Raw genomic sequence first — 14,714 nt, forward strand, 5'->3', positions numbered from 1 at the left:
CTCACGAATCTATATCCTGAGCACGTTTTAAATAAGTTGATTAACAGTTAACTTATGTTGGACGGCCAAGCCAAGTCTGTGCTTTCTTGGCTTGGCCGCTGTAAAGAGTTCTAAAGGCAAAACAACGACGTCACTGTTCAGACTGAAACCATGTGTAACAAGAAGCTTAAAGAAAAAACAAGTTTGATATCAATGGGCTTACAAAATCTCTTTACAAGTTGGCTTACGCTATGTTGTGCTACATTCTCTCAGATCCTCAAATTTACCTTTGGGGTAAAATACGATAAGAAAATGAATTCTGCTTAACCTATACTGGGGAGCTTGTTAACAGATAGTATTTTGCCATTTCAGTCTACAAAGAAAGGCCGAAGGAAAAGTTCAGTCAGTCCACGTTGCAGGGATCCTCATTTTTTGCCTTTATATTTTCAATGTTATCTTCAGGTTTCCAGAACAAGGTGGTCTTAAAATCATAATGTGGTTACTTCTAGCACTGTTGTAAGCCTATGAGTTGACTTTCAAATACATGAGGAGTGAGCAACAACACATCAAGAAAATGTTGATACGTTCCGAAAAAAATACTTGGGGTTTGTTTCTGAATGTCGATCGCCCGTAAAATTAATGTTTTAATATAAAACACAGTCTACCCGACAGTCTTCTTCACAAGGCAAATTACAACAACAATCGTTGTAATCTCGAATAAAGGGCGCGTGATTGACGTAGTTTGGTGTGTTGTTTTAAACGTTTCACATTTACGAGAATAAAGGAAGGTAATCCAGCCAATTAAATTCTTCCTCATTCTCCGGCTCAAGTCATTCTGCTTGTGTTAAAGTGAAATACTCTTTATAAGTTTTGTTCTTTATTCACAGCCTTTGTTTACTGTACAGGTGCAACGAACCTAACCAGTACGCTGTAACTAGCCCAAGACCAAGAATTTACAAGTCAACTATACTTGTAGCTGGTTAGCAAAGGATAAGTGTTTTTTTCTCTTCCTTTTGACACAGACTGCCCAAATTAACACTGAACTGGTCTTACCTAAGCATATCAGATTTTTGAGTAAAATAAAATTAACGCAAGAAAAAGTAGCAATTTGCTCTACGGACAAAGTAACAGCATGATACATTGCTCGTGTGAAATTAAACCCGGCAGTACGATTATGCACGGCCAATCAAATCACCACATTCTGCATCTCAAACCTAAAATTAGAAAGTGGCATTTTAATTGTTAAAAGAAACCTTTGTTGTGTTAATAATTTTACAGTTTAAGGCCTACACCCGCAAGTATCTGTGAGCACGCGCACTTCAGTTCAACATGAGCACTTAGTATCTGAGAAACATTGTTTTCTCCTTCAGTTGAAGTTAAACAACGCAATCTAACACTCTTCTTCCATTCCAGCTCCATGCATCAGTGAAAAAGCTTCGACAGCCAAACGAACACTTGCAGTGGTAAACGATTTTAAAGATCTTCGGTCGACGTTCGTCCTTTCGTCTCTGAAGGAACATTTGGCGCCGGTCCAGAATTATTCAACCTTCATCCTCTCGTTTCTCAGCCCGTGGCTACGTACATTTGCCAATCCAGCATCAAACTACCTTGAAAACTTTGCTTGTTGAATGGAAAGTAGGGTAATGAATGGTTCACTTTGCGATGCGCAGCTACAGAACTCAAGTTTTACACATTACAGATTAGTCTGCTCTACTCGCTAACAAAGTCTTCAATTGTTTTCTCTGTTATACCACGACTATGCTTAACATTGTCACCATCCACGCTCTGCGAAAAACATATTCGCTTCCAAAGCCTTTAAGATCGTTTCTCTTATGCCTTGCTGTTTCTGATCTCGGTATTGGTTTACTGGGCCAGCCTTTATATATCGCTAATAATGGATTACATGTAAAATGCAACTTTTCAAATCAAGGAATTCTTATTGTTCCTACTCAAGTTGTTTTGAACATCTCCTGTATATCTTCATTTTTAAACATTATGGCCTTAAGTGCGGATAGATTCCTTGCCATTCAAAAGCCTTTACGATATGAGACTATGGTCACTTACAAACGAGTTGTTATTGTAGTCGCATCAATATTTCGTACATTTTTGCGTTGTGCATGACCTTCGTGTTTCCACGTGCACTGGCTGTCACTATCGTAACTTTTGTCATCATATATTCTATCTGCTTTGTTGCAACGACATGGTCTTCATACAAGACGTATACAACAGTAGGTTACCACAGCATGCAAATTCAAGCTCAAACACAACAGATAGCACAAAACAGCCAGATGGTGAATATTGCGAGCCTCAGCAAATCTGCTCAAAGTACATTTTGCATCTACCTCGCATTTTGGATTTGTTATCTCCCGAACTTTTTTATTGCGATTGCTCGTTACAGGGATCGAAGGACTACTTTGAGCACACTGAATGAGTTCGCGTTGACCCTTGTCTTCCTAAACTCCTCTCTCAACCCGGTCATCTACTGCTGGAAGATGAGACACATTCGACACACCGTAATGGGTATTCTTCGAAACATATTTCGAAGGTAGCAATTGTGCAGCAAAAGATAGTTCTTCATCAAACAGGAGGAAGCACTTTACAAAACGTTTTCACTTTTATTCATTAACTCTTGAAGGAGCAAACACAAGTCGTGAGAATTGAAATTTGGTAACTGAGGAGAACGACAAGATCTGGTCCACTCACAGGTCGCCGTCTTTGGTTGATTCGGTGCAGCTTTTCAGTTGAAGTTTAATTCGCACTATAGAGCATTACTAAAATAAGCAAATAGTATTACAGGTTTTTTCTCGTCGTATGAAGTAAGGTATTTAAATCAAAACAATCATTTGTAATTTACAATCAGCAACTAACAGCAAGTTTTTGCTTTTTAGTCGTTCATTTATATACTTCAAAGTTATCGCTATCACCGAGAAGACTGCAAATTCCAGGTGCCCTCTTAAAAGCTTTATTTGTAATCAGATATTATTGTACTTCAAAAGAAAGAATATAATAGCGACTGTTAACTTTTATTTACTTTTTTATCCAAATGCCACACAGAGTGACATGAAAACGACGATACTATCATGAAAATTCCATCTTAGGCAAATAAGCCAAGGAGGAAACAGATCCGTCGTAACGCTGGGGTGACCTTAAATTACGCTTTTCCAATGTCTTTCCGTACTAGTTTTATTTTTTATTTTTTTCTTAATGACGTTGCTGTTTTGGTTTGACTTTTAACAACGGCCAAACAATGAAACGGCCGCAGTTTGCCAAAAAGTCCGCAATTATCATTTCAAGGCCCTGAAAACGCAAAAAAAATAAATTACATTAATTTTGCATGGTAAGCTTTATCTGAAGGTGATGCAATGACGTATTTGAACAATTTTGACCAATCAAAACATCGCGAAGTTCTAAAACAAAGTTAAACAGGGAATGTCTAAATGACTCATTGAAGCACATATTGTGCTTATAAATTTCTAGTTATTTTCGAATACAAACGTATCTGAACGAAAATAGGCCAAATTTTGTTCACGTACAAGTTAGCCTGCGTAGCTGGCGGTATTGTTGGGTTTTAAAGCGCGCACAAGAGCGGCGAAGCCGCGACAACGAGCAGTGCAGCCGCGAGTGGCTTGGGGTGGAGGAGTTGAAATACCATATATTATTTCAACTCCTCCTCCCCAAGTCACTCGCGGCTGCGCCGCCGTTGTCGCGGCTTCGCCACTTGCTTGTGCGCGCTTTAAAACCCAACAATACCGCCAGCTACGCAGGCTACGTACAAATAATTTTTCTTGCTAATAACGACAGAGTTTTAATTATCAATGAAAACATAAGCGAGTTGTGAGGGCCATTCCGTAAACTAGGGTCATAAAATAATAAGTCGCTAACATAGCAGCCATAAGGTACCACAGCGGAAACAAAAATAGAAAGAGAATATATAGTCACAACTACTGATGGGAAATAGTTGATCACTATATTCACATCCTTTGTGTAATGCACAGGTGTATTTGGTTTAAAGAACACAGTAGCTAGCCGTTGAAGTTTAGTCTTTTAAACCTGACTCGTCCCCAGTCGTCTTCATATACCCATCTCACCTTGCGCACCCTTTCTCGGTACCCATCTCTCCCTACCTTTGCTGCGTGCTATATGAAGACGAATGGTGACGAGTCATTGTTTCAACTTAATTCTTACCGGTTAGCAAAGGCGATTTTTTTTGCCATTTTACTCCAGCCAGAGCTCGAACCTGGACTTGATCCGAGGGCTCGGCGCACTAACCATTAGGCCACCGCGCCTTTTATTAGCCATCTGGTCGCGTTCCCTAACGATCTGAAATGAACTTAAAATACTAGCAAAAAAGAATAGGTATTCTCATATCAAAAACAAAAGGGTTGAGCATAGATAACTTACCAAAATTGTTTCTGAAGTTGTCATTAAAAGTTTTCTGATTTTCAGTATTAAGTGAATGAATTACACCTTTTTATTATCCGAAAGGAACATAAAATGGCAAGAGCATCAGCGGGGGTGTTCAGTGTAGGCGTATTTAAACATCTTTATGACTAATCAAAACATAAAGTTCCAAGGGACCGTATTTCTGTCAAAAGTGCATGTTCCCTATCAAATTTTAATACTTTTTCAAGCTGCAAATATCTTCTCCTATGCACAGGGTAGCTGAAAACCAGCACACAGTAGCCAGCCTTACAATTTAAGAGGTTAAGTCATTTAAACGTTTTAGCCGATTCGCAGAGGAAATTTGTTTTTCTCATTTGACTCCAGCCAAAGCTCGAACCCGAACCGCGCTCGATCCGGAGTCAGGCGCACTAATCATTAGGCACTACGTTTTCCATTAGCCATCTGGTCGATCCTTAATTATCTGAAATACCCTTAGAATACTGCAAAAGGATAAAGTATTTCCATTAAAAAAAAATCGAAAGGCTGAGCATGAGAAAAGAGCACTCATCGAAATTTTTCTGAATTTCTCCGTAAAAGTTTTCTGAATTTCATCAGTAATTACACGTTTTTTATTACCGAACGAAAAATGAAACCTGATGGCGAGCGCATCAGCAGGGGGTGTTCAGTGTAGGCGTATTTAAACAACTTTATGACCAATCAAAACACAAAGTTCCAAGAGCAAAGTAAAACATTGGCCTGAATGCTGTCAAAAGTGCATACTGCCCTATTTGCAAGAAATTCTAGTATTTTTCAAGCTGCACATGTCTGTGAATGAACAAGAGATAAGGTTTCTTAATCGCAAGTATATTCCTTGCATGGTTAATAAAGTATATCACGTTCTCGTTGAGTAGAGCTGTGGAGAAAGTACACCAATTCTCGATTTCGTTTCAGTCGTTCTCGTTCCCGCAGTCACCCAGCGTTAGCATGCGCAAGGAAATTTTAAACATTCATCCACGCGTTTTTTTGACGGGAAAAAGCGTTTCAAGTTCCACTGATGTAAAGGCCACTGAATAATGGCGGACTCACTTGACAGCGAACTGCCAAAGAACATTACTTCGAGTTCCGAGCCCGTTGAAGTTCAAGACCCGCTGTATTCCATTCTCATCGCTAATATAATCTTCAATGGGTGTCTCTGTTATACCACCATTATGCTGAACATTGTAACAATCTACGCGCTGCGAAAAACTTCTTCGATTTCAAAGCCTTTGAAAACACTTCTGCTCAGCCTTGCAGTTTCTGATCTCGGTGTTGGTTTACTGGGCCAACCTTTAGAAGTCGCTTATCTGATGGGGATGTTACGATGGAATAATCGAAATCGTGCCATCGATATAGTTTCTGCTGTTGTTTTGGGCGGTTTTTATTTATCGTCGTTGTGTAGTATTATGGCCATAAGTGCAGATAGATTCATTGCCATTCAGATGCCTCTGCGATACGATGATTTGGTGACTCGCAGACGAGTTGTTACCGTAGTTATCACAATATGGTTGTTTAGTGCGCTTCTTAGTCCTTGCTCTGTCTTACTTCTAACATCAAATGCTACTTTCGCCATTTTTGTCATCATAGAGTCAGTTTTCTTTCCTGCTGCAACACTGTTTTATTACAAGATATATTTCACTATAAGAAGCCACAAGGAACAAATACAGTCTCAAATTCAGCAACTAGCGGAAAACAGTGACATGGCAGATAGAGCAAGAATCACAAAATCTGCCCATAGTACATTTTGCATTTATCTTCTATTTTTGCTGTGTTATCTACCTCACCTTTTCATTTCCATTGCTCGTCAAATACACGGGAGTAATGGTACGACTATACGAACGTTGTATGTGTCTTCGGAGACTCTCGTTTTGCTTAATTCCTCTCTCAACCCAGTCATTTACTGTTGGAAGATGAGACACATTCGACACACCATAATGGACATTCTTCGAAACATATCTCGGAGTTGAAACCGCATTTATCTCTGACAGTAATTTATTCCATGTCTTTGTACAGTTAGTAGGGATGTTAATTTTCTAGTTTTTCTACTTAAAAATTACTTAACAACATTTAAACAAAGTTATTAGTTTCTAAAGAAACTGTTATTCTTCTTTGGTGAGCATGTGTAACACTTAGTTGATTATTAACTGGAAGTTGATAAATTTTAATGGTAAATATACCGCCGTAGCGAATTTTAAAAAGCTGATTTTTCGCCCTTCGTCGGAGCAAAGTCACTTTGAGCTACTTTGCTCCGACGAAGAGGGTTAGGCTCGAAAAATCAGCTTTCAAAATTCGCTAAGGCGGTTTATTTACCTTTTTCAACTTCCAGTTGATAATCAACTAAACATAACAAGTTGGTTTGGCAACTTTTGCAGTAATCGTGTAGTCGCGTTGGAATCGAAAACAGTTCGGACACTTTAAAGAAGATTTGCCGACAGCACCTGTTCCCCATTTGAGAACTATAAACAAGCCTGACGGAAATGTATAATACTTTATATTTGTGCAATAACGAACAGCTGGTAGTGTCCTGTTTTAATGCTTGTTTGTTTGCTTTTTTCATCAGTACCCAGATGAAAATAACTTTTTATCGGCGACGAAGCAGTATCTAAGCAGTATTAATTAAGCCTGGTTTTCACTGGCGACGCAAGCACAAGCGCGATCCCGCAAAAAGGACAAATTTTGATCCTTGTGGCTTTGCTTGCCACACGCACAAACAGAAGCATCAGAATGCAGTGCGCTTTTGCTTATGCTTGAGCCGAAGCCGTTTTTACGGAGAAATAGCAGCTGTTATCTTTGCGCTTGTTCTTGCGTCGCTAGTGAAAACCAGGCTTTTGTGTCACCAATTAGTGTGTAAAGCGCTAGAACAATTGACACTTAAATAAAGTTTACTACTAGTACTATCCTTTCTCTTATTCGACTATCTCAGTCTTGTACCGGCCGCCAAACTTTACTACAGCACGTCAAATTACATAGTAAATTGGTCTTATTGTACTATCGCCTTTACCGATACTTGCTTTTTATATTGTCCTTGTTTTATCAACAGTGAGTATTTTCACTCCAGTAGGACAAATTTGCCGTCAGCAGTGGACAGCTTTTAGCCCAACTCAATTTAAAATAGGGTGATACGCCTTCGGAAACAGCCATATAAGAGCTCGTCGCTCGGCTAGTATTGAAGTCGCCGCTGCAAATTCGAATTCATAATTAAGTCACGTTCGCGGAGCGGCGTTTAAACCGGGTCTCAGAAATTTATAGTGTAAATGAAGAAATCCAGCCTAAGGAGGTGGCTACTAACCGACTCCAGTATGAAGTACGTGCCTGTTACACATATCTCATTGCGCGTTATCATTTTCCTTACCAGCAATATTTAGCAATTATTGGATGAGGCTGAGTATGATATGAAGAATTATGCAGATCGAGGAGGGTATATTGGACAATTGACGTCATTTAATCGTCGTATAATAGGACCTTTCTCCAAATTTGGTCAGCGCTAGCCGGTTAGCTGGATTGACAGGGGATTGAAAGCCAAGAAACGGAGAAATATTTTGAATGAATAATAATAGAAAATAATATCTTCTCTTGTTCAATGTAATCAGGCCCTTAGGCTTTCGTAATCTCTAACGCGTTCCAAACTAAAATGTGGCGTTACAATTTAGACAAATTCCGCTAAATGTTATTGCGAAAGAAACGGGCTGACTTTATGGCAAAAAAATGGTTAGCCTGTCAAGTTTAGGAATGTAAGACATTTTCCCCATTCCGTCAGGTCGATGAATTTTAGGAAGAAGCTAGTCGTCTTTCTCTTTGTGCTATTCAGAATTTCTGACCCCAAAACATAACTGAACACAAACAGCTATCAAGCCCAGAATTTCTGATCCCAGTGAAGACCCCAATTAAGTATTCAAAAATTGTGATCCCCTCACCTCCTCACGCTTTCTTCGGTAATTATTTAGGCTATATATAAACGGGTTTCTTGTTTCTCAGTTTTTGCTGGTGTGCATCGACAACACTTAAATAAACCGAAATCACAGACGTTTACCACAGCGCGCTTTATTTAATCGCAACATTACAAAATAATTTAGTCGACAGTCTTATAATCATCTTTTTTCTGGTCTTCATTAGATTTAATAATATTTTTGACAGTAAAACGAATTATATGACACCTTTCGTGGTGCAAAGCGAGGTGACTGATGTTAGGAATGCTGGGACAATATCCTAGCATTCCTTTGAAGTATTTACAGTTTACGCTTTTTGCATCCCTCATGGGTATAGGTCAATTATATATGTATAAAAATTATGTGTTTCTTTTTGTTCTTTAGCTTTGTCGAGATTAAAATACGCGTTAATTCATCAGTCCTTTGAGGAAATACCAATAACAGGTGAAATCCCATCCCAGCCTGCACTGCAGACGTTTTCCATGGCCGCGCGAGTTATCAGTATTTTAACTCGCGATCGTGTAGATTCGCCGCCATGTTGTATGAGGATGGAGAGAGGCTTGGAAGCGAGAAAAAGCGAAGGGAGAGTTTCCTTCCCATCACCATCCCACCTCATTGTACATTCAGTCTCACGCCTAGGACGCGTTTTCTCCTCTCTCCCCAAATCTCTTCCGTGTACGAATCCAAGATGGTGCTCGCCCGTTCAAAATGCGTTCGCTCGCTAAAATGCACCTGCATTGCAGGCTGATTCCATCCCTGAATATTGACTGTGCCTGCACAGGAGCAGCGCAGTTGCTAAGCAAAATGACGTATCCTCGTTACACAGGATGGCGTAACAATTTCTTGGAGTACTCGTGAGAACTCGCGCTAGCCTTAATACTAATCAGGTTTCACAAAGAAGAACGCAAGCGAAGCGATTCAATAGCTTTTAGTATAGTTCGTTGGTTGTTTCGTATTTCATATCGGCGCCAATTTAAATTAAAATCTATTTTGGGCTCGCGCACGCACTGGTACAACAAAAATGGCAGATGATCCTGATGACAAGATTTTGTGTCTCAAGAATAGACCTTTTTTGCTTGGGCGGGTTGTTTTCCCATTACAGACCACGTGATGTTCTCTAGAGAATTTTCCTTTTATCCACATAAAATTTATTTATTCATATACACGCGACTATTTGAAAATTTGAAAGCAAAAATTCTCAAGAGTATCATCACATGGTCTGTAATGGGGCAACAAAACGCCCAAGCGAAAAAGGTCTATTGATAAATTTTTGGTATATCATGTAATGAATTGCTTTGTAAATGTAATGCTTTCACTCGCAAGGCTAGTGAAATATAGGCCTTGTTTCCTAGTCCCTTCTGGCCCGAGCTCTTTACGCACTGGCTCTGAATCGGCGGAGAAAGCTCGGTCGGCATCTTACAGTAACGACCTCTAATTCGTTTTTTAAGCGGTATATATTGCGCTTGTTATATCAGCAGCGAGCATTATTTCCCCAATCGGACAAGTTTAAAAACGTCGGGAGGCAGTCTTCACCTAACTCAAGTTGAAACATACAGTGATGGATTAAAAGTGGCTTCAGGAACAATCCTAAGACCGCAGCGGCATAAATTCCAGCAGATGATCCCAATGTGAGCATGCCCATTGCAAACTCTCTTTCTGTTACATCTGTGATTTGTTCGCTTATAAAAGACAGTGAATTGGCATAGCTGCTTCCTGTAAGAACACCGATGACGAAACACAAAACCATAATAACTTCTACTTCTCTAACGAAGTTAAACCATGATGCAAACACAAAGCAAAACATGAGCGCATTTCCAAGTGCAGCTAAGATCCAAGTCTTCTTGACTTGCACGTGACTAGTTACGCATGAGCACGTGATTGAGACCAGCAGCAGGTAAGAACGACCCACGAGTCTGCCAATATTGTGGACTAGCATGTAGTAAGTGAAATGACCAATCAGATATTGCGACTTGTTCGGAAATACAAGCGATGTAATGACAGCTTGAACTGTAAGGTTATCCGCAAAGTATTGCAAGAACAGATAAGTCATGGGCATGAAAATATCCCATGAGATCAAAAACTTTTCCGCGATGTTGAGTTCACGGGTGCGCTTCTTTTCTTGTTGATCGTCAACAGCATCGAAATGGACGCCAGCAAATGAGATGCTTCTGGATTGCTGTTCCACAGGGGATTTGTCCAAGATGGCGTACATTATAGGGAAGAGAAACACCAAAGGTATGAGGACAGACACTGCGATTCTGGGTGAAACACATGTCCACGTTGATACAGCTGCAAAATGAAATACATTGAACTTAAATTTGGCGGTTCTTTATGAAAAGTGGTAAAGATTTGACCATTTAAGTTTCAAATAGGGTACTTTTGTGCACTCTGGGTTTGAACGTTTGTGCAAAAAATTAAAAATCTCTGTTCACTGGGCTATCATAAGCAAAAAACAATCCATTGAAGCGCAAAGTCTGCAAGACATGGGGTGGTTAGTCACGTGATAACCAGACAAGAGGTAGTGAGCAACGAGCACCTCCTTTACAATGCCTAGATTCCAAAGAATAAATTCTCTGAAAGTATGGGTCTTCGGAAGAAATTAAAAGCCTACATTTGCAAGTAATTTTCAACTTAATGTAAATATTTCTCGCATTATTTCGCATAATGTGAATCTTTCTGTATTCTCATCGAAATGAAAACTTTATCATTTCTTGTGCTATTTCCTTCCTGCGGAAGAGACTTCTACGAGCCATAGCACAATCCTTCCCTGAGGGCTAATGAATACAAAATAAGTATATTAAACAGAAGCAATATCATCTCCTTTCTAATAATAAAGCAAAACGTATGAAGACATGACATTCAACATTTAACTGCAAAATTGGACATAAACAGTTTAGATACTAAGACTTTTACGCATAGCTATCGTGAAAGGAAATATCGCATTCAAAGACATGTTTAGATATATATATCATTCCAAAACTGATGAAATTTTTTTCCTGACTGTTACCAAGACATTTGCATACCGTAATCAACTGGAACTTAGCAGAGCGAGTCTGTCTTGTTTCAATTTCTCAACGATTAAATCTATTTCATTGGGGCTACATTTCTTGGATAAGAAAAAAATCTTACGATTAGTAAAATGCTCGTATATTGTATATTGTGCACTTCATCAGTCAACAATAAAATAAAGCTGGTTCTAGCCACGAGTTTTCGCGAGCGATAAGCGCGAATTGACTCAAGCGTGCATTGTGAAACAATTCGATCATCCGAAACACTTTAGTTGTCTTTTAAATATCAACAAAGCTGTGTTTTACATAGTTCTTTTTAATTTTACAACTTTCAGATAAATTTAGCCATTCGAGCCTTCCACTTCTTTAGCCATTTCTGTCTTCCTCTCCGGAATCTATTTCCTAATTCGGCCCTCCTATGTCTAGCTGAAAATACGTATACTAGTGGTTTGGCTGCTGAACCCTAGATCGGGAGTTGCGCGATTTGAATGCTAATCGGGATCATTGTTATCTTGTTTTTTTGTGCTACTATACACTTTACGTTCGCGGCGTCTCTCTCCATCCAGGAGTGTAAATAAATACTTGCAAAACGTTATAGGACAACATGATAAAAGTACTAGTGAGGTTACCGATGGGCTAGCTAGTCTGTGGCAAGCTTCAGGAATGATGATCCATCTTGCTTTGCCAATTCATTGCATTGGAACAAACTTCAACCCTTTACCTTAAATTTCTTGTCAAGTTTTCTAAAAAAGTAATTGTATACACGTACCTGAGTAATAAAAGGCACCCAGTGCAATACCCAAGCCACCTCCTGTCACAAAGCTATTGATCTCGAAGTCCCCATAGAAGGCCGCCAGGGAAAGAAATACGACTTCTGCCATAGCTCTGCCTGACTCGAAAGCAATAACCCCTACAAGCCGCGCACCAGACGAATTGAAGACAACAGTGATCACAATACCCACGGCATACAAGCAAAACAGCAACGCGATTTTACCATTGTATGATACTTTATGGTAAATCCATGGAAAAAATAATTTTACGATTACATGTGCACATCCTGCCGTCACTATTGCTGCCTTCATTGTTGCAGGACTTCCAGCGAAAATGTCCACCGACGCTGCGGTGATCACCTCGCCAAGGAAAACCATGAAGTATCCAAGAATGAAGAAACAAGCAATGTTACGAAAGCGCTCGCTTATTTTAACTTGTTCCATGTCAGTTTCTTTCCTTGGAGGCTGCTTTGAGGTAAGGGATAAATAAGAGATATATAATGCTTAACGTAGTATATTGCCCTACTGCGGTTAATTTGCGAAAACAGAAGTCAAAACAACATGCTTGAGTAGCGAAGTGGAACAAGTTTGCTTAATTTTTGACATATCATTCTACACTGATGTCAAAAAAAGCCTCTTAGCTTCTTACGTATTTAAAGGGCTCTTAGCTTTTTACGTAATTATAAAACTTTCAATCATGAAAGTGTAATTTCTACCTCAAAATTTTAAAAACAAAACATAAAATGTAAATAGCTAGAATGATGATAATAACTGTCTTTATTTATTTGAGCACAATTTGGATGTTTAAAAATTTAGATCCCCTAATAGTTTCCCATCTTCATTGCAATTAGACTAAAACTAGCAATTGGGATTTTTTTTATCATTGCAAAGCAAAAGTTCTTTTATTGTCACTATTAGTGTGACCGTACTCAAATTACAAAATTGAACTGTTAAATGGCGAATCGCTTCAGTAACGATCAACAAGCATAGCGGTAGGTCCGCTGGGCGTACAAAGGGCGTCTTATGAGGAATTTCAAGAAGAAAAGTTGTCGAGCCAAGAGCCCAGTTTTGAGTAGTGTATGTCATGATCATTTCCAGCGATAGAATCCAGTATAGAACAATGATTGTCGTCAGATGTGCCAGTGGCATAGCGGTGGCGGTACTCGCCTATCAAGCTGATAGGCATGGGTTCGAATCCGTCCGAGTTTTTTCTTTTTTTTCGGAAGGAGAAGAGCTTTCTTGACATTTATTGGTTCGTTAGTTTTTCATTGTTATTTTTTGGCTTTCTTGTCATTTTTGTAAGTTTTTTTAGTTTGCCATTGTTATTGTTTTTGTTGTTTTTACTAGTGTGTTTTTTTGTGTGTCCTTTCTTTTCAGGGTGGGGGGAGGGGGGTGGTGGTGAGGGTGTCTTTTACGGTCACAAAAAATGTTGTCGCCAAATAAAGAAACAAACTAAAGGACACCAATGAGTGCCATGCATTGTTAAGATAAAATTCAAAGACAAAAAAACTGACAGAAAAATTCAATTCGTTATCGGTCCCCTCCTCCACAGCCGTCAAAAACTTTCAGAAGTAGCGTTTTGTTGGTTAATCACGACCACTACATGATTTGCGTTTACTGATAGGACTTCTGGTAAGTCAGTTTCACCGGAGATTTTTGCCGTTTATTCCCACCCTCCCTCCCCCCCCCCCTTCCCTCTCCACCCTTTCATTAATTTTCCTTTAGACATGACCCGTATGTACCAATACCCTGATTAACATATTACTCTTAAATTGTTTTCAAAGCGTGCACGTTTTTTCATGTCAAATGACGTATCTGCCAGCGACTGGTTGATGCTTCTCATCCATATTCACGACAAAGTTGGAATCTACCTCAAACAAAACTGGTTGCGGTGGCGTGAAGATGTGGAGGGAGACGAAGATAAAGACGGCGATAAAGAGCAAGAAAACATTTCCTGGAATTCTTAATCACTGACGTAAAGACGGATGGTAAGTTTTCTTTCGGTGCTTTCAGCGTCTCAGTAAATTTTATTTTGTGCGCATTTCGTTCACGTCTGCTAGAGTTCATTTTGCACGTCGCCCAGTGCAACGACAATTTACATTTATGTTATTCTCAGAATGCTTCGTTAAGAATTATGAGCCCACTAAATGTCTAGCGAAGCGCTTTGGAAGTTCAGTTTCAAAAAACCGACCGAGTACACTTAAATTTTGAACAGTTTGGTAAAATTGAAACCTTCGAGTCTTACCACGTGGCGAAGAAATTTCGCGGCGGCTTTACATTTACTTCGCCGCGTCACATGCTTGAAACATTTATTGGTAATTTGCAAAGAAAATAAAGTAAACTTTCGACTGTTAGATTTGCTGAACAAATTGCTGCCAAATCTTTTACTGTTCAGTTTGAGTAGTTTTTAAAAGACTTTGCCACGTTGGCCGAGAATTAATTCATTACACTGACTTTATTATTGCTTTGTATATAATAATGTGTTCTTATAGTCTTTGAGTAAGTACTGTTTTATAATTGGCAGCATTTTGTGGCTTGTCTAACCAGTTTTTGTTTTCCCTACTTTTCTTGTAGAAATGACGAATGAGGAGAAGCGATTAAACAATGAGGCG

The 14,714-nt window shown here is 39.2% G+C and overlaps 2 protein-coding genes and 1 pseudogene across 2 annotated transcripts; 2 read left to right on the top strand and 1 right to left on the bottom strand.

The window, feature by feature from the left end:
- Positions 1–1,622: 1,622 nt before the first annotated feature.
- LOC144633500 (uncharacterized) lies at positions 1,623–2,528 on the top strand (annotated as a pseudogene).
- Positions 2,529–5,200: 2,672 nt separating this feature from the next.
- Positions 5,201–6,420, top strand: LOC144633937 (melanocyte-stimulating hormone receptor-like). The gene has a single exon (XM_078492867.1). The coding sequence runs from the start codon at positions 5,436–5,438 to the stop codon at positions 6,363–6,365; it is 930 nt and encodes a 309-aa protein (XP_078348993.1). The 5' UTR covers positions 5,201–5,435; the 3' UTR covers positions 6,366–6,420.
- A 2,005-nt stretch (positions 6,421–8,425) lies between these two features.
- On the bottom strand, positions 8,426–12,568 carry LOC144632892 (uncharacterized). The gene is made up of 2 exons (XM_078491648.1): positions 12,102–12,568; positions 8,426–10,613 (listed from the first exon to the last, which is right to left on the bottom strand). Exons 1-2 carry the CDS (start codon positions 12,544–12,546, stop codon positions 9,796–9,798), a joined length of 1,263 nt encoding a protein of 420 aa, XP_078347774.1. The 5' UTR covers positions 12,547–12,568; the 3' UTR covers positions 8,426–9,795.
- Positions 12,569–14,714: the final 2,146 nt, after the last annotated feature.

This window comes from Oculina patagonica, chromosome 12 (assembly GCF_052425735.1).
Source record: "Oculina patagonica isolate OP01 chromosome 12, crgOcupat, whole genome shotgun sequence".
Taxonomy (NCBI): domain Eukaryota; kingdom Metazoa; phylum Cnidaria; class Anthozoa; order Scleractinia; family Oculinidae; genus Oculina; species Oculina patagonica.